This window comes from Cannabis sativa, chromosome X, assembly GCF_029168945.1.
Source record: "Cannabis sativa cultivar Pink pepper isolate KNU-18-1 chromosome X, ASM2916894v1, whole genome shotgun sequence".
NCBI lineage: Eukaryota > Viridiplantae > Streptophyta > Magnoliopsida > Rosales > Cannabaceae > Cannabis > Cannabis sativa.
The window spans coordinates 18,604,589-18,622,546 of record NC_083610.1 but is presented as its reverse complement, the minus strand read 5'-3'; the positions used below and the strand labels follow the sequence as shown (position 1 = coordinate 18,622,546).

The following is a 17,958-nucleotide window of genomic DNA, read 5'->3' as shown; positions in this document are numbered from 1 at the left end:
TCATGTCAAATGCACAACCAACATAGCTGGTCATAATTTGGTTAAATTTACAATACGAGTGAATGAGACTTATTTTTGGTTAGAATCTATTTCTCTACTAATTATAAATGACCTATCTTTTTAATTTATAATAAGAAGTATTTCCACTAAAAAAAGGAAAGGAATGTACACAGTGACGGACCAAAAATTTTTCTTTGTGGGGGCTTTTTATTATTAAAAAATATTTATGTATATATTATAATCATTTTTATTAAATTTATTTAATTTTGTGGGGGTTTTTCTACTATTTTAGTCTATAATTATCAAATTAAAAAAAAAAAGAATTTAACTTTTTAAAAGGTAATATTTTTGTTAGTGGGGGTATAGCCCCCACATTAAAACAATTGGGTCCCTCCCTGAATGTACAAGATATATATTTGGACAAACAAACCCTTTGGAGAAACAAAGATAGAAAGTTGTTTAATTATTATGTAAAATCATTTAATAATCTCAAACAAACGGAAGGTTTAAAAGTATTTTAAGTGGAGGGACACACAAGGCACAGGCAATGGGAAAGAACAGTGGATTTCTTTTCTTGGTTAAGTTACTTATCTATAACTGATTTATGTATGATTAAGTTACTCATATGATCACAAAACCAAATAACTGGCTATAAAATATTCAATTTCTAATAATGAGAACGAAATAGGAAAAAACAAAGGAAGAAGAATAAAAGGAAACCACCAATTACGTAATGAGTTTTTAATCATATGCAGGCGCGCACGTACCAATATATAACTACTTATTCGAAGAGGTACCCAAGTCTTTGGCACAGCCTTTTCTTACTAGCTATGAAAAATATTTATACATATATTTATATATATATATATATCCAAACAAGAACACTTAACAGTTTTGACAGTCAATGTATATATGGATCCATCATCTTTTTCAAGAGAGGCTGCTCAAACCAGTGGCACTGTTGCAGCCAATTTGTTAACAAGAGCCAATGCATTACTCGCAGTATAACTGGCTCTTGACACCTTAGACCGTAAAGGGTTCACTTCTCTTCTTCTCTTTAGTCCTTCAAGCCCTTCCAAGCACGTGTCTGCATCGGTTAGTGCCGCACTCAGCCAAGTGTTTACGTCGCCCATCTGTGTCCCGAAAGTTCTCTTGCTCAGATTTCTCATCACCCTAAGTGACTGGTGGAGCTCGTCAACCGCGTTGTCAAAGAGCTCCACACAGTCCGACACTGCAGCTCTGAAGTAGTTTCCTTTTCCTGATCTGGTTCGATTGTTGTTGTTTCGATTGAGCTTCATTAGGTACTGCGCCGTGTCTTTGGCCTCGCTCAGAGTAACAGAGACCCCTGCTCTGGCCCAAAGGACAGGGCTTTCCTTAGCCGCGCTTGAAAATGGCGCTAAAGTGCGGATGCAGAGGCTGCGGTACCTTGTCACGCTGCAGGCATTGCGGACGTACTTGTCGCCACGGCTGTTGTTTGCCGTGGCGAAAATGGCCGTTCTATACATCATGAGTAAGATTATGAAGACCGAATATGGGTTGGCTATTTTTAATGTCATAGCTACAAATATATGTATATTACTTGTATGTATAGTAAGAAAATTTGGTGACTTGAGTATGAATTGGAAGAGTTGGCTTGGAGATTATAATAATTAATGAGGTTATTTTGTATTAGGGAGTTGTAGACACATATATATATAGATAGGTTTAGTGTTGTAATTGAAGTGAAAAGGGAAGGTTTTGTGAGTGGCTTTTTTAGCTGAGTTGGAAAGGGTAATATACCATAATAATTGCTATTGGGTACCAGTGGATATCGTAGGAGAGTGTTAGACACTACTAGTGCCTTTTAACATTTCTCTATACGTATATATTTTGTTTGGGGGCCGGCAAATTAGTATAGCTGATAAATTAGGCAAGAGAAAGGTGAGTACATTTAAGAGGGGAGAGTAGTGATTAAGATGAAATGGGTTGGGATACACGTGAATGTAAGCAACTAGGCATGTGATTATGTGAAGTTTCTAGCTATGAATAGAGAAGATAACTGAAAACATCTTTATTGCTGGATAGGATACTCATTGTTTCTGTCTGTGCATATCGAGAAAGTAATCAATTTATGAAATATATACTAGCTAGGGTCATATAATTTGGTTATACCATGTTGGAGTTCTGATATATAATGATCAAAGATAATAGAATAATTTAGACTGTATTTATTTTGTAGAAAATTACTTAAGATAGGTTTCGTCATATTTATTCTTTTCAATACTAACTAGGCAGCTACCGTAGTATATAGCAATACTTGGAAAAGCATAAGATAGCTAGGTCAATATAGAAAATTACTTTTTGGTTCTACTCACATTATTTGTTTGGAAGGATTGGTTGCAAAATCACTGCCTTATTCTAAGCCAAGTAATTTGTTCTTATAATTAACATGCAAAAAAATACCAAAGTTTTTGAAGGAATAGGCTTAATTTGTTCAGCTATTCAAAAGATTCGCACGTTTGAAAAGTTACGGCGTAATTAAATTTGTATGTAGGAGGTAATTATATTATTTAACATGTTTGTCTAATCATGTAATTACACTGTAACGGTGTAATTTGAAGTAATTGAGAGGTTTTAATTACACTTTTCAATTCTCATGATCCTATAAAAATTAAGATGAGAATTGAGTATAATTACTATAAACTTTTTATTAATTACTAAAAAATATTATTTTCACGTGTAATTACTATTTGTTTTGTGAAACAATATATTATAAATTCATATATAAAACCATTTTATATTCAAACTCACATTATATTTAAAATATAATATAATTATTAGACTGTATAATTTATCACCTTAATAATTAAATAAACTGTTACTTTTAAATACACCCTTATTAATCATTTGCTTTATTAATCTTGTGATCAATTAATCAAGAAAACGAAAAGTTGAGCTATCAATTCACACACTTTATTGGCAGATGGTCCAAAAGGTTGCCACCTGAGAAAAGTGCATCATAGCTATCTATATTTATTCATAGAACCGTGCTTCTCTTTTTCTAATTTTATTTTGTTTTTATTTTTTTTCACTTTTTTTCTTTTCTTTTCTTTTTTTAAAGAAATTGTGCAATTTTATTGTAACCAATCGGCTAAAATAATAGCTTAAAACTCCATTACGACATCTCCCCTATTAGAAACACTATCAAAATTAAAATCAGAAAAACAAACCAACCAATCCCTCTCTTATTCTCGAATTGTTTAACAAAAACAAAATCGGATGAAAAACATTGTGTTAATTGTCACAAATGTATTAGTTTTATTTTTATTATTATTATTGTTAGTTGTTTATTAATAATATCTCCATGAGATTAGGTATGCCTAGAATAGTGGCTTAGTTGTAACAACCCTAAGTTTAAAGGATGTTAACGTTAAACTATAGTAGCTTATTGTATAGTTATTTAAGAAATTCTTCAGTTTTGTATTATTCAATTCAGTAAATAAATATATTTCCTTCTTTTTCACTGTTTTTATGGTATCAAAGCGTAATTTGGGCCAATCTATCAACTAAAAAAATGGCAAAAACTTCTTTTGAAACAACTGAAGGAGGCTCAAAAGTTTCATCACAAGCCACCTTCACTCAACTAGCAGCTCTTGCACCCGGGACAGACCCATTAATATTAATGTGGGGCTATATAGCCCCCACAAACAAAAATACTACTTTTTTATAAAAATTAAATGTAAATTTTTTAATTTAATAATTATAGACCAAAATAGTAAAAAAGTTCTCATAAAATTAGATAAATTTAGTAAGAGTAATTATAAAGTAACTATAAATATTTTTTTTTATGATAAATAAGTCTCCACAAAGTAAAAATCCTGAGTCCGTCAGTGATTGCACCATTAAGTTATGATCTTTCTTCTCTTCAAATCACCTCCCATAAACTTAATGGCAGAAATTTCCTTCAATGGTCACAATCTGTGACACTCTCTACCTTCGTGGTAAAGGAAAGTTATGTTATCTCACTAGAAAAACTACAACTCCAGCTCAATCAGATCCAACCTATCAGCAATGGGAGTCAAAAAACTCAATGGTTATGGCCTGGCTGATCAACTCAATGGAAAATGATATTGGTCAGACTTATCTCTTCCTACCTTCTGCTGTCCAATTATGGACAGCAGTGAAACTCAGACCTTGGAAATTCAGCCCAAATTTTTGAGATAAAGTCTCACCTTCGTGATCAAAAACAAGGCAATCTTACTGTTATAGAATACCATAATATTCTATGTAATTTATGGTAAGAATTGGATTTATTATATGATCATGAGTGGTATTGCCCTGAAGATGCCATCAAATATAAAAATATGTTGGAAAAGGAAATGTTTTTGATTTTTTACAAGACTTAGAGCAACACCGAGGTGATGTCAAATATCATATATGGCGTGAATGGAGGGTCCCACGAGGCTCCATTTCTGCAGCATTTTGAAATTTTGTCTACCATGCACTGTAGTAGACATTGCATATCTTTTTTTTTTTTAATTTAATTAATCTTTATATATTTGTATTTTTATATTTATAAAATTAAGAATTATTTTTTGGGAAATTTTACAATGAATATTTTTAAAAGTGATGTACGAATTTATTCTTATTTGTTTCGGCACCATACAGATTCTTTTAGTCTATTTTTTTTATATAGTCGTGGATATTATAATTATTTAAGATATCCTTTAAAATTTTAAAAAATTTTAAAAAAAAATTAACACACTAAAAAATAATGTATTTCTTTAAGAGATTTATTTAGTTTTTTTTATGGTCGTGTACATTATAGTTATTTAACACATCTTACATAATATCGAAAAATTTTAAAAAAAATTAATATGCTGAAAATATTATTGCAATATAATATTTTAATTTATCAAATTTAGCCAATTTTACAACATTACTATCTTTAATTGAATGTTATCTTTAATCTAATTAGTAGGTTTATTTAATTTATTAGTTAAAGAAGTAAATCTAAATTGCAGAGTATACTCACATCTTGGAGCCTTGGAATTTTTAGGAGAATCAGCATCAGTATCTGAAAACTTCCCTCTTTTCCTGCTACAGTTCATGTCTGCAATTACAAAATGGAAAATGGAAACCATAAATTGATTATTAGCTTTCAAATTATAGTAATGAAAGTATATTAAAAATGGTTGATTGAGTGATTAAGTGAAACAAAGAATTTGAAATTGATTAAAGAAACAAGATATCGAATAAAGATCCTAAAGCACTCCATGAAAACCTGGCTGAGATTGAGTTTGAATCCACGACGGAGCCTTAGTGTTAGGTTTGCAATAGCTTCTCTTCATTGTTAATCCCCAATCGGAACTTTGGAGTCAGTGGATTCCATTGTAGCCAAATCGGTGGATTTCAACGACAGTTATTGACGGAAACGACAACAGTTCGGAGACGAAAGGATCAAAGGAGATATTCTAGATGTTGAAGATGGCTTATATTGTCGTTTTCAGAAATAAATATATAAAACGACAATAATCGTAACAAACGACAACAATCGTAAAAACGACAATTAACTTAAAAAACGACAACAATCATAAAACGACAATAATCACAAAAACGACAGTAATCTTAAAAACGATAATAATCGTAAAAAAACGACAGCAATCGTAAAAACGACAATAATCATAAAAAACGACAACAATCGTAAAAACCGACAACAATCGAAAAAACGACAATGATTAGAAAGAATGGCAGCAATTAAATGAAACGACATTAAACTCATGAAAACGACAATAATTAAAGAAAACAGTGATTTATGAAACGACAATAATTTAAAGAAACGACAGTCATTTTTGAAGAACAGATAAAAAAATTTATTAAACGACAAAATTTGCAAATCAGCAATAGTTAAAGGCATACGACAACATTTGCAACAAATGACAACCTTGCTCATTTAATATACTTGTTATAAGAAATTGAGATTCAACCTTTGTTAAAAACTAATGAAAAGTGCACGAACCTTTTTTTCACCAATATTACTTAACACTAAAATAAGATGATATTTTCTGAATAATTAACGATTTTTATTATAATTATTAGACTAAAATATGTGTGATGCAGTATGACATTTTATAATAATACCTGTAAATATTTTCTTGTTTTGTGGTGGATGTATAAAATATTTTAAATTATATATAAAAAATTAAATTATGTATTTTAATTAATAATAATTATTTAATAAAATTATATTAAAATTTTAACTTTACTATTAAAAAATTTGTGACTAAAATACTTAACATATTAAATTTATTGCTAATAAATACTGAATTCGAAAAATAGTAGCATAAATTTTCAAATTTCTAAACTTAACAGTTTCATAATTTTATTGGTACCTAATTTAATGGTCTTGAGCAGAGACCAAGCCAAAGAATAAAAAGAAGACAAATTTGAGTTTGAGTTTGATTCATTTGTGGTTTAATTTTTATCCTGATATGTGTGTGTTAAGTTCTGGATTCAAATTTTATTGTGTGTATTTTTAATGTTTGAGTTTTAATGTTTTATTGAGGTTTTACTGTTTGAATTTGTGTTTATGAGATCTGTTTATTTATTTATTTATTTATTTTTATAGATTTTGATAACTTAAAATTTGATGTTGTTTCTATTAATTATTGGGATTGAGAGTTTGATTTTTCATACAGGAATTAAAATTTACTTTTTCGTTTCATTGATTGAAAAATATTAGTATAAATTATAGAATGAAAATTTTAAATATATGAAAATAGAATTAAATTATGAATATGTATATATAAATCTAACAATTATTTAATTTAATTATTATTAATTTAGTGATAGTGTAACACTAAATTTAGTGTATCATTGGAGATACTCTTACACAAAGGTTTGGATGAGGTTCGAGATCAAATTCTTTGTAAGGATCCTTTACCTTCATTACGAGAATCATTTGCTGAAGTTCGTAGAGAAGAGAGTTGACAACGAGTGATGCTAGGGCTGTCAAAGAACCAGAAGCTGAGGTATCCGCTCTTACTGCACAACGTGAGAAAAAACAAGCTAATCCTAAAGGTGCTCGGCATGGGGATGACCATGGTGTGACCATTGCAAGAAAAAAGGTCATACCCGTGAAACTTGTTGGAAATTGCTTGGTAAACCAAACAATTAGAAGCCATCTCGTCCCATGAAAAATGTGGCTTTGCTGTTGGAACTGAGCAAACCAACATGACTTTTACTCCATAACAGTTTGAGCAACTTCAACGACTGTTGAACTCATCTAAAAAAATCTGAAATAGCTGCTTAACAACCTATTCCATCAACTTGCGTTGTGGTTCAATCAGGTATTTCCCTTACTATTTTGAGTGTCAAAAAATTCAATCCTAATTCTTGGATAGTCGACTCAGGCGCCTCAAACCATATGACTGGTACCTCTAGTATTTTTGATTCATACACTCCATGTTCAGGTAACTATAAAGTAAGGATAGTAGATGGAACCTTGTCCTCTATAGTTGGGACAGGTTGTATAAAATTATCTCAGTCCCTTACTCTTAAATCAGTTCTCCATGTACCCAATCTGTCTTGCAATCTCCTGTTTGTTGTGAATTTCAGGATCTCTCTGGGAAGACGATTGGGAGTGTGAATGAATGTGAGAAGTTGTACTTCTTTGAAGATGAGATGCACGTTTTTGGACAAGCTCAAATCAGTTCTTATGATTCCTCCTCTAGTTCTAGGGACTCTTTTGTTAAAAAAAAAATAATGATGTGATACTACAGGCTTGGCCACCCTAGTTTTTTTTTTCGTAAGCACTTATTTCCATTACTATTTAAAAATAAAGATTTGAGCTCTTTCCATTATGATTTGAGACTTATTGTAACTGTGTTGGGTTTGCTTATGAGGGAATTCAAACCAACAGGACTTATTAGTGCTTGTTCTTTTTGAATAAAACCATATTATTATCCTAACAAAGAATAATAAACAAATAAAAACGTACAACCTAGGGGTGGGCATCATCCAATCCAATCCAATTGAACCGAACCGAACCAATCCAATCCAATTACAAAAAGTTGGATATCCAATTACAATTGGATTGGATTGGATGTTAAAAATTGGATTCTAATTGGATTGGATCGGTTATTGGATGTCAATCTCAAAATCCAATTAAAAACCGATCCAATCCAATTACATTTATATATATTAAAAAATTATTTATATAATAAAAAATATTAAAAATATTTATTATATTTTTATTTGATTTTTTTGTATGTTGAATTTGTAACATTTGATTGTTTAGTGTATTTATTTTCATGATGTTTTGTTCTATTTTATTACTTAGACATATTATTGTTTTAATTATTTAAAACTTTTAGCTACAATACACTTGTAAGAATAGTATATTTATGAAGTATTAAACTTAAATAAAAAGTGATACTTAGTTTTTTAGTTATTTTTCTTTATATTTTTAAGCTAATATTGAAATTTAGGTGTGTAATTAGATATCCAATTAAAAAACCGATCCAATCCAATTAGTAATTGGATTGGATTGGATTGGATTTTGAGGTCTAATTGGATTGGATCGGATGATGATTTTTCAAATCCAATTACTAATTGGATTGGATCGGATGAGGAAAAAAAGGTTGGATTGGATCGGATGCCCACCCTAGTACAACCCATCAAAATGATTAACCAAAAAAACACCACTAATTAGAAATAAGGAAGAAAAAAAAAATCATTGCCCAAATTTTGGAGACTTTATAGCCCAAATCCTAAAGGTCATGGAGATAGTTTGAAGCATCAAAGATTCAACAATAATGCTTTGTGAGCTAATAAAGTATTTGCCATAAATAATTTGAGGGGTGCCATCGAAAATCCCACCAAAAGATGAAAGAATAAGGGAAAGAAAGTACCAAAGGAGGAAGGAAAGTTTTGAACTAATTTTCTAACTTCTATTTGTTTTGCTATAAGGCACCTTAAATCGTCCAACATTGTATGAGTAGTTAATTGGAAACAGTAATATTAAAATGTAAAATCCAATATTTAAATTGGAAACAGTAATTAGACAATAACTTATAGTATTGAGCACCTTACAAAAACCCACAAAATATTTATTTCTCTTTTAGTTTTTGTCCACACTATGGGATCTTTATTCATTCAATTTTTCTGAAAAGTAGGATTATATTTATTTGGATAAGATATTTTTATAACATAATTTATTAAGCAATTAGAGAGGATGTTGTGAAAAAAAAAAAGACTAACCTAAATTATGAAATAACTTAATCGAATTTAAATATGTGATACCCAGTATTAAATTGTACTTATAGGCTTATAGCATAATGTGTATGAGGATATTAGACACTGCCCTTTAGCAATTCTCTTTTATCATATCCAATTCCCCAACTTCATGTGGAAAGGAAAAAATCATAACTTTTATATTCTATTTGTGTTTTCATAATTTATTATTGGCAAATAATCAACTTATTCACAGGGAACCGCAAAAGCAACAACAGGAAAAAAAGATGAACAAACAGATAATATGGACATAGAAACCAGCCTGTGGAGCCTTTTTTTTCACTCGAGCATTTTCTGCAGTGTGTTTATTTGATATTGCACCAAAACAAAATGTATGTATAGTTGAACAAGCAACAACTATCAAACATTCCCTTCATACAGTGATAGAGTATTTTATCTAATTCTTTAAGTGCTGTGCTACACAAAATGTAATTCAAACATATAAGGTCTCTCTCCCATATTCAATATTCCTTAAAAGGGATGATAAGAAATTCAAACAAGAATCATATAATGACACCGGTGAGCTATTTCTTGCTAGAAAAAAAATGGTATTACATAAAATCTGAGTCCTTCAGACACTCCTAAAAGTTCATACATACCTCCACCCAGCATTGGTTGCCATTTTCCTCAAGATTTCCTAAGGAGTTCTTCCGAAGGAACCTCCAATGTTGCTCCTGCATGTTCTTTATCCGGTTTTACAGCTGTGACAATCAACGTTGGTAGCCAGAATTAGATCATGTTATACATCTTATATCAAAGATAGAGCTTTGAAGCCCAAATTGAAGACTCTAGTGGCCAGTGTTATTCATGATCATATCTCAATTATATATAAAATTCTAGGCTACTATCCACAACTTGTAATCAAAGACCGCAACTTTTCACATTGTTCACATGGGATTTGTTGATAAAGCATCTCCTATTTCTAGGATTGATGCTCCTCACACAAACAAACATAAACATGGTAAAAGTTTCAAAAATAAATAAATAAAAGAACTTTTGCAGAAATTAAATGCAAGAAATCTTTTTTAACGACAACAACCAGACAATGAAAATTCAAACAATAAATACCCGAGTGAGTATTGAACTGAATCGAGTTTTCATACTACCAAAATATTTAAACATATAGAAGCAAAATCCCAGCCTTTTTTATTCCCCTCTGACTCGGCTGAAACTGTAATTAAGTTTTGAAGATAAAAATGTATGGTGCAAATTCACAAAAATGGATCTAATTTGAGGAGGAAAACGAATACACAAATGAAGGCATTTTGACGAACATGTTGGATGCATTCAATGGCAAAACTCGATTGAGCCAAGATCCCAAAATTAGATACGCAATTCGGAACTTTAAGAAGGAAAAGGCTTACCATAACCACCACTAGAGTTAAGCTTGGCTTGGACTATCATGTTGGTAATGAAATGAGATGCCTCTTGCGCCTCTCCCAGTAGTCTCTGAATATCAGCCTCTGAGGTCACGTGCCGATTGTCTTCAAATTTCCGGCGAACTTCGACAGAGGACTCCTTTAGCATGAAGGTATCGCCGGCGAAGGTTTTTCTGGTGGCTCTTAGCAGAGCTCTGTAGGCGTTCAGTGCCTCAACTCTCGCCATTTCTCTCCGCTATACACCTCGCTCCACCCTTGTTCTCAATTCTCCCACTCTTTTGTTGGGCAAATATTGTCTCGCCCAGTTGCCCTCCTTAAACGCTGCGTTTTGTATTTTCTCCCAAGTTCTTTCAAGAAGGAAACTTGTACACCAAAAAGTTATGAGAAATGATTATTACAATCTCCTATTACAACCTCTTAGTTAACTTCTATGTCCGAAATTACATGCTGAAATATTTTTTTCAAATAATTTTTCATAGTGGTATTCGTTATAATTACAGTATCATTCATGTAAATTTTTAAAAAATTTCGAATAGTTTACAGTTTCGAAAACAGAATTCTTAATATTTCAGTTTACTACTGGTGTTCAAAAACTTCAAACGTATTTTCGGCACTGTAAACTATTTGAAATTTTTTAAAAATTTACAGGGATAATGTTGTAAGCATAACGAACACCCACATGAAAAAAAAAATTGAAAAAAAAATATTCTGACATGTATTTTCGAGCGTGGAGATTAACTAAAAGGTTGTAACAGGAGGTTGACGGTAACACTTCTCAAAATTTATTTATTTGTTAGTAAAAAGAAAAAAATAAATATTTATTTTCATAAAATATTATTTATTTTTGTAAGGATACCAACACAAATTTTAAATAATTCCAAAATAAATAAAAAAAAAATAATTAAAAGCTTCATTTTAACTACCTTCAAGACTATATGTGGAAATTAATTGTATTTTTATTTTTAGACTATATTAATATTGTTATCGTGTGTTTTCGATCTAACAACTCATAAAAACTTTAAAGAAACACATTTTATAGGATCCAATAATCCGGGTATACTAAAAGTTGCCATTAAATGCGATGCACGAAACCAAAGCACATTAATAACGAAATCTACCTCAAAAACCTCACTAACATGTCCAGCCATCAGTATGCAAATGAGGTCACATGCACATCCCTGTAAAGTGTGACACTCATAAACCAAGAAATTGATGACACGTGCACTCAAACTCATGGAAAATGAAAGGTCTATGGGCCTCCGCGACCTTTCACTTTAGAATTCCACAACTCTCGAGCCTTGAAGGCTTAAGAGGTAAATGTTAACCACACGGGTGGCACATATGCATCTAGTGTCCCCAAATGATCAATTTACGGGCCCATTCTCAAAGCCCAACCCGACAGACCCACGAAGGAAGTCAAACGGGTGTTTTAGATTGGGTTAAGACTTGATTGCGGAAAAAGTCAGACCAGCTAATCCAAAGGACTGACTCGATCAAAACTACCAAAAGTTTGAGAAGGCATAAACGGATGCTCCATGGACGTCCCAGAAAAGAAGTCCAAGAGAGTGTGTGGAGTCGATCCGACTTGGCACACTTCTGACACATAATCCCAGGAAAGTAGGGGTTTGTTCCCTATGTCAGACTTGGGAAAGGCACATAGCTTAAAAAGTATTATACCTTTTTTCCAATGCCCACTACTCTGACATTTACTATGCACGATCGACGACATATGGACATCCATCAACATCATATGTACTATATTGTACGGACAACGGTTATCCTTCAATTAGGCATCACCTACCAAGCCTAAAGTCAATATTATATTGTATGTTACCCCATCAGTGGGCTTATTTTCCATGTACAAAACCGTAACGGGTTCGACTTCATCCGAAACCTAATTTTTAGCCTATATATAAGCTTTACCCTTTCAAGCTAAGGGTTACGAATTTTGGCTAGAAACTCTAGAGAAATTTGGTAAGAACGTTATTGTGTAAAATACTTTATAGTCAAAAAGTTTAATTATATTGACTCGTAGACTATAACTCATTTCTCATTTGTGGAAACATTTAAGATCTCTTCTCAATCTAATTCGAGATGAATCCCTTTGCTAGATATCTTTAATATGTGATCATGCTTGAAAGAGACTTTTAGTGCTAGATATCTCTAATATTTGTTTGATTGAGTCTTAAATATTTGTTTTTTAAAATATTAAGTGCATGTTTGGCATCATAACTAAAAAACTGTTTTTTGTTTTTAAAAACAGAAAATTGTTTTTAAAAACAATTTGGCTTGTTTGGCCTTATTTTTTAAAAACAGTTTTCAGAAAACAAAGTTACAAAAAACAAGAATTTTGAAAACAACAAAATATTATTTTCTGTTCTAAAAACTAATTCACCTTTGGTCAATATTGTTTTTAAAAATCACTAACCAAACATGATTTGTGTTTTAAAAACTTCAAAAACTATTTTTTGTTCTCATTTCTAAAAACAATTTTTTAAAACAAAAAACAGAAAACAATACCAAACATACTCTAAAATTCTCATATGTGTAGCAATTGATATCTTCCATCCAGCTAAAATTTTCACCAGAATATTTTTGTTTGGCTATTGAACTGCAGAAGCATGGAATAACTAAAGTTCAAACAAAACAAAACATATTACATTATATGCTTTTTTGAATGGATATTACATTATATGCTTAGTTTTGCTTTTTAATTAAATTATTTGAGACATTGTTTGCTTATTGTAATAACTAAAAATTTAATTACATAAATAGAACAAAGCATACATAAATTACTAGTAACAATAATAATCTAGTTTATTATTAAAAGTATCTAAAATAATTTCAAAATAATTAAACAAAACAATTGAACATAATGTAATTTAGCTCTACTTGTTTTATTTAATTTTCCAAATTCCCACATTTTTTTAATGTTTGGTAATATCTAAGTACCAAATGAAAACTATAGATCACGTTACCAAAAAAGTTTTTTTTTTTTTTAATGTGATGCCAAAATAATTTTATTTTTATTTTTCATTTTTTTTAATTAAAATAGTTTTTCCTTTCTTTTTCTTCTAATTTGATACCAAAATAAATAAACCACCATAACTTTCAAAGATAGAATAATAATTAAAAGCAACAAGATGAAACCTTAAATATTGACATCAAAACCAACTTCACCTCATCTGAATTCATCAATAAATTATGATAAATTAAGTAGCGTTTAGTTGGAAAGAATAAAAACGTAAAAATAGGAATAGAAATAAGAATAGAAATAAGAATAGAATAAAATTAAAAATACATTAAAAAAATTAATAAAAAACCATCAATTTTTTTCTCATGTTACATTGGAATAGTCTTTTCTTCCACTTCGGAATAGTCATCCCACCAAAACAGTGAAAGGCATTCTATTAGAATAATATTCCAATACTATAAAATGCAACCAAACAAATAAATGTAATGAAAATTGTTTCCTTTCCATTTCATTACCTCCAACCAAACACCACCTAATTATATACATGAAATAACATTCCAAAGTTTTTGAGCCTCCTGCCCCAACATTTTGCTTAATGCAATTACTTCACTCGAACAAGATCTTGTAATCTAATGACATTCTATGATAACACGTCCAAACCAAATTACTGAAATAGCAGTGGAATTCTTCCACGCTTCTTCTCAAAGTGCAGGAAAAAAGTACTGAAATACTAACTTTTAAAAGAGGATATCTTGTGACAAAAATAAGAACCAAAATAATCTGTAAGAAAGTTCATATACTTCTCAACAAAATTCTTTCATTACCTCACTGAATCAACCATTCTACAATCATGTTTCTTTCGTCTACATCTGTGATGAGCTTTTTGATCTGCAAATGTGTTCTCCCCCACAATCTCCATTATAGAATCACTTTCTGCTACAGAGAAAAAGTAAGACATCAACAGAAGAAGAATGAAATGCAATAACACTAATGCCACCTTCTAATCTCATTCTCATGTCATGGGTCTATAAAGGAAGAAATCAAATGATATTTTAACATGGTGTATAGGATACAATGCTCCAACTAATTTTACATTCACTTTTCATAACTATTGTAGCAGAAACCTATATACAAGGAAATGACACAACCAGCAAAATGTTAGGTAACCAACTAGTTGAGTCTTAGAACAAACTACAGCACACCCCACCACCACAACCAGAATAAAGAACAGACAAGAGTGAAGCTTTGAAATGATATAGAAGGTACACAATGCGATCACCAATGAAAGTTATGTAACTTTCCAAGGACCTTATACTAGTTTGTATATGTTTGTACAAAACCAGAAATTTTCACCACAATAAAAGTATCAATTAGTTCTATAGTCTAAGACCATAATTTAAGCATAAGCTAACAAAAGACTAAGAGCCATAGACAACAGAAATTTTTGTATTGAACACAAAGTTGTTGTACCTCCAAATTGGTTGCCCCAAAATAACAATCTTGTATCGTCTTCTTCCTCGTCAACCTCATCACCATACCCAAACTCTGCATCTCTCCTATAACCCGGTTCGCTTCCGTACCCAGATTCAACCCCTTGGGAATCAAAACCCCCAATTGGACCAAACCCAGAAACCAGATTCTCATTCTCTCCATTCCCACCGTCTCTATCCCGTCTCGGATTCCGGGCCTCACTCACATCAGAAGACCAGTTCGTCTCACCGTGCACAAAAAGCTCGCCGCTAGAATCCGTAGCAACCACCACCGGGAAATCCGAACACGTTCCGTACGCGGCCGAGGCCCCAACAGAGCAGCACCGGCGGGTTCCGCTCCGATCGCTGCTTCGACCGGAAACAGACCTCGACCCACGCCTGCGCCGCTTCCTGGCGATCAATCGGTAGCTTCCTCTGGCGGAAACGGGCCTATCGTCGTCGATCAAGCTCAGTCTAGACATGTCGATGGCTGGGTCGATAGAGAAGGAAGTGGCGCGGTCGGAGAGGCAGGGACGCTTGGTGTAGGCAGCATTGGAGGAGCAGTAGGGTCTGGGGTTGGCGGTGGGAAGTAGGGGTTCGTGGGGTAGGGTTTTGGTGGGTGTGGTGTGTGGAAGATGAAAGGGTCTCCAGCTATGGAGTTGAAAAGCACATGAATCTATAGAGTGACGAGAATCTAGAGGCTTGTTGGGAGACATGGATAGGGATAGATAGGACTGGATAATCGGCGAGGAAAGAGACAAGGTTGTAGCTTTATTAGTTTAGCTTAGCTCGAACCTTGGAACTCAATCATCGGATTCTCCATTTTTCCTTTGATTTTAATATTTTTCAGCAAGAAATTGTTTGTGGAATAAACAACCTATGACAAAAAATTCTACTCTTGGCCCACACCACCCACGTTTCCATTTTTACAACTCTATTCAAATCTCCTGAAAAACTTTATTATTGATAGCATTGTTATTACTTAGGTCAATTATGATTTTTTGCCTTTTAACATATATTAAATAATAAATATACTCTCTCAATTTTTATGGTGGTTAAATTTTTTTTTTTAAAGAAAGTTTAATATAAATTGAAAGTTTAGAGATTTTAATAAATGTTAAAGTTTGAGAGTAATGATTTAGTAGATATTAAAATTTAAAGAATATGATTTTTTTTTCTAAATGTAGCGTAATGGTATTTTACAATCTATTAATTGCTTAATAGCTTAAAGGTCTTGGGTTCGAACCCATGATCTCTCTCTTTTTCCCATCCCTCCCTCACTTAATGGCTAAAGAACATGATTTAGTACATATATAATTTAGAATTAGTAAAATTTAATGAAATTATACAAATGTCCTTAAATTCAATAATTCAAGAGATTTTTTAATAGAGAAAAAAATTCAAAGGACATGATTGGTAGATATCAAAGTTCAGGTGATAAAAATTTTAATTAACCTATTACTTATTAGTAAGTAATATAAATATCACATCACGAAATACCACGACTCATACACGAAAAAAAATTAGGTTGAGTGTTACAATATTGAAAAAGAAAAATTGTTAAAAGATATTATTTATGTCTAACATATTTTTCGTTGTCATATTACTATACAATTTAAGAAAATAATTTTTAAAAAATATTGCTAACAAATTTTAAAATATCATTTATAGAAAATATTAACTATTAAGTATTACTAGTAGCTAATAATAATAATACTCAATATCATTTTAGCACTACCTATTTAATTATAAAATATAGTTTATAATTATTATTGAGCGATTCACTTTGATTACATGTAATAAGGAGATTGGGATAATTGACTGCTTCGGTTTTATCTGCGGGATTAATAGTTTGATTGAAAATTAAAATTACATTCATTAATAGGAATTATGAATGATTGTTGAGAGCGGTGAATAACTTTTAACTAGTTTCTCATATATTAGTCTCAATTTTAAATTATTTTTATTTTTATTTATGGTATTTTACTCTCAATCTCAAAACCCTCTTTTTCTGACTTTTGACACTAATTTCTGACTAATTAAATAAACATAGTCCTCGTGGGATCGACCCTTACTTGCAATTATACTTAAATAATTGTAGGTATTGGAATTAGAATATTAGTAAATTTGTTGTGGCTTACGACACTCATCAAATTTTTGGCGTCGTTGCCGAGGACTATTATTTTATTTTATTATTCATATTTAATCTTTATTACTAACTAGTTCTTCTAGTTGTGGTTTTTATTTTCATATCTTTTTTTAGAAATATGGCGATGTACAATCAACAATACTATGATCCATATTATACCTCGCTACAAGTGTATCAATATGATCCCCACTACGGTACTTACACATACAATCAACAATGGGGAGATTATTTTAGCACTTCTTATAGTGGGATCAAAAAATATGTTCAACCAACTTCTTACTATCCTCCTGAAGCACCACAAGATCAAGATCATTCTCTTATTGATATGCTCAACACTTTAGAGCCTTCTACTATTCAGATGGAACAGAATAATGCACAATTTTAACAACCTACTCGTGTTGCACCATATAGTGAAAAACTAACTAATGTTGAGTTGATTGAAATGTTAGCAGCTAATTCCTTGCAGTTTCAGCAAAGTAAAAACTAACTAATGTAGAGTTGATTGAAATGTTAGCAGTTAATTCCTTGCAGTTTCAGCAAAGTTGTCATGAAACTATGTAGAGTCTTCAACAATCTCTACAAAAGTTAAAGAATCTTGTGGAGTCAATGAAAATATCTATGAGTGGGAACAAAATTCAACGTTCAAATACTTTACCTGCACAAATAGAAAGTAACCCAATGGGGAATGTCAAGGTCATAACACTCCAAAGTGGT

The 17,958-nt window shown here is 31.5% G+C and overlaps 3 protein-coding genes and 1 long non-coding RNA gene across 5 annotated transcripts; all 4 read right to left on the bottom strand.

The window, feature by feature from the left end:
* Positions 1 to 624: 624 nt before the first annotated feature.
* Positions 625 to 1,760, bottom strand: LOC115702405 (pectinesterase inhibitor 6). The gene has a single exon (XM_030629874.2). The coding sequence runs from the start codon at positions 1,554 to 1,556 to the stop codon at positions 945 to 947; it is 612 nt and encodes a 203-aa protein (XP_030485734.2). The 5' UTR covers positions 1,557 to 1,760; the 3' UTR covers positions 625 to 944.
* Positions 1,761 to 4,839: 3,079 nt separating this feature from the next.
* On the bottom strand, positions 4,840 to 5,414 carry LOC133032813 (uncharacterized). Its single transcript, XR_009685405.1, has 2 exons — positions 5,264 to 5,414; positions 4,840 to 5,092 (listed from the first exon to the last, which is right to left on the bottom strand). It is a non-coding gene; the product is annotated as an uncharacterized LOC133032813 (long non-coding RNA).
* A 4,104-nt stretch (positions 5,415 to 9,518) lies between these two features.
* On the bottom strand, positions 9,519 to 10,999 carry LOC115698800 (mitochondrial zinc maintenance protein 1, mitochondrial). The gene is made up of 2 exons (XM_030626021.2): positions 10,638 to 10,999; positions 9,519 to 9,974 (listed from the first exon to the last, which is right to left on the bottom strand). Exons 1-2 carry the CDS (start codon positions 10,876 to 10,878, stop codon positions 9,901 to 9,903), a joined length of 315 nt encoding a protein of 104 aa, XP_030481881.1. The 5' UTR covers positions 10,879 to 10,999; the 3' UTR covers positions 9,519 to 9,900.
* Positions 11,000 to 13,933: 2,934 nt separating this feature from the next.
* LOC115698598 (uncharacterized) lies at positions 13,934 to 16,061 on the bottom strand. Of its 2 annotated transcripts, none has more exons than XM_030625824.2 (2): positions 15,097 to 16,061; positions 13,934 to 14,559 (listed from the first exon to the last, which is right to left on the bottom strand). In XM_030625824.2, exons 1-2 carry the CDS (start codon positions 15,809 to 15,811, stop codon positions 14,447 to 14,449), a joined length of 828 nt encoding a protein of 275 aa, XP_030481684.2. In that variant the 5' UTR covers positions 15,812 to 16,061; the 3' UTR covers positions 13,934 to 14,446. The 2 variants fall into 2 exon arrangements, with proteins under 2 accessions (XP_030481684.2, XP_060963025.1); XM_061107042.1 differs by having other exon boundaries at positions 13,934 to 14,562; positions 15,097 to 16,024.
* Between the last annotated feature and the right edge of the window lie 1,897 nt (positions 16,062 to 17,958).

What these genes read in the sequence shown, in the direction of transcription:
- LOC115698598 (XM_061107042.1), bottom strand. Translation starts at nt 15,811, where the DNA reads ATGTCTCCCAACAAGCCTCTAGATTCTCGTCACTCTATAGATTCATGT. An exon ending in TTGGGGCAACCAATTTGGAG is followed by an intron (nt 14,563 to 15,096) that starts GTACAACAACTT and finishes TTTTCTCTGTAG; the next exon opens with CAGAAAGTGATTCTATAATG.
- LOC115698800 (XM_030626021.2), bottom strand. Translation starts at nt 10,878, where the DNA reads ATGGCGAGAGTTGAGGCACTGAACGCCTACAGAGCTCTGCTAAGAGCC. An exon ending in TAACTCTAGTGGTGGTTATG is followed by an intron (nt 9,975 to 10,637) that starts GTAAGCCTTTTC and finishes TGATTGTCACAG; the next exon opens with CTGTAAAACCGGATAAAGAA.
- LOC115702405 (XM_030629874.2), bottom strand. Translation starts at nt 1,556, where the DNA reads ATGACATTAAAAATAGCCAACCCATATTCGGTCTTCATAATCTTACTC.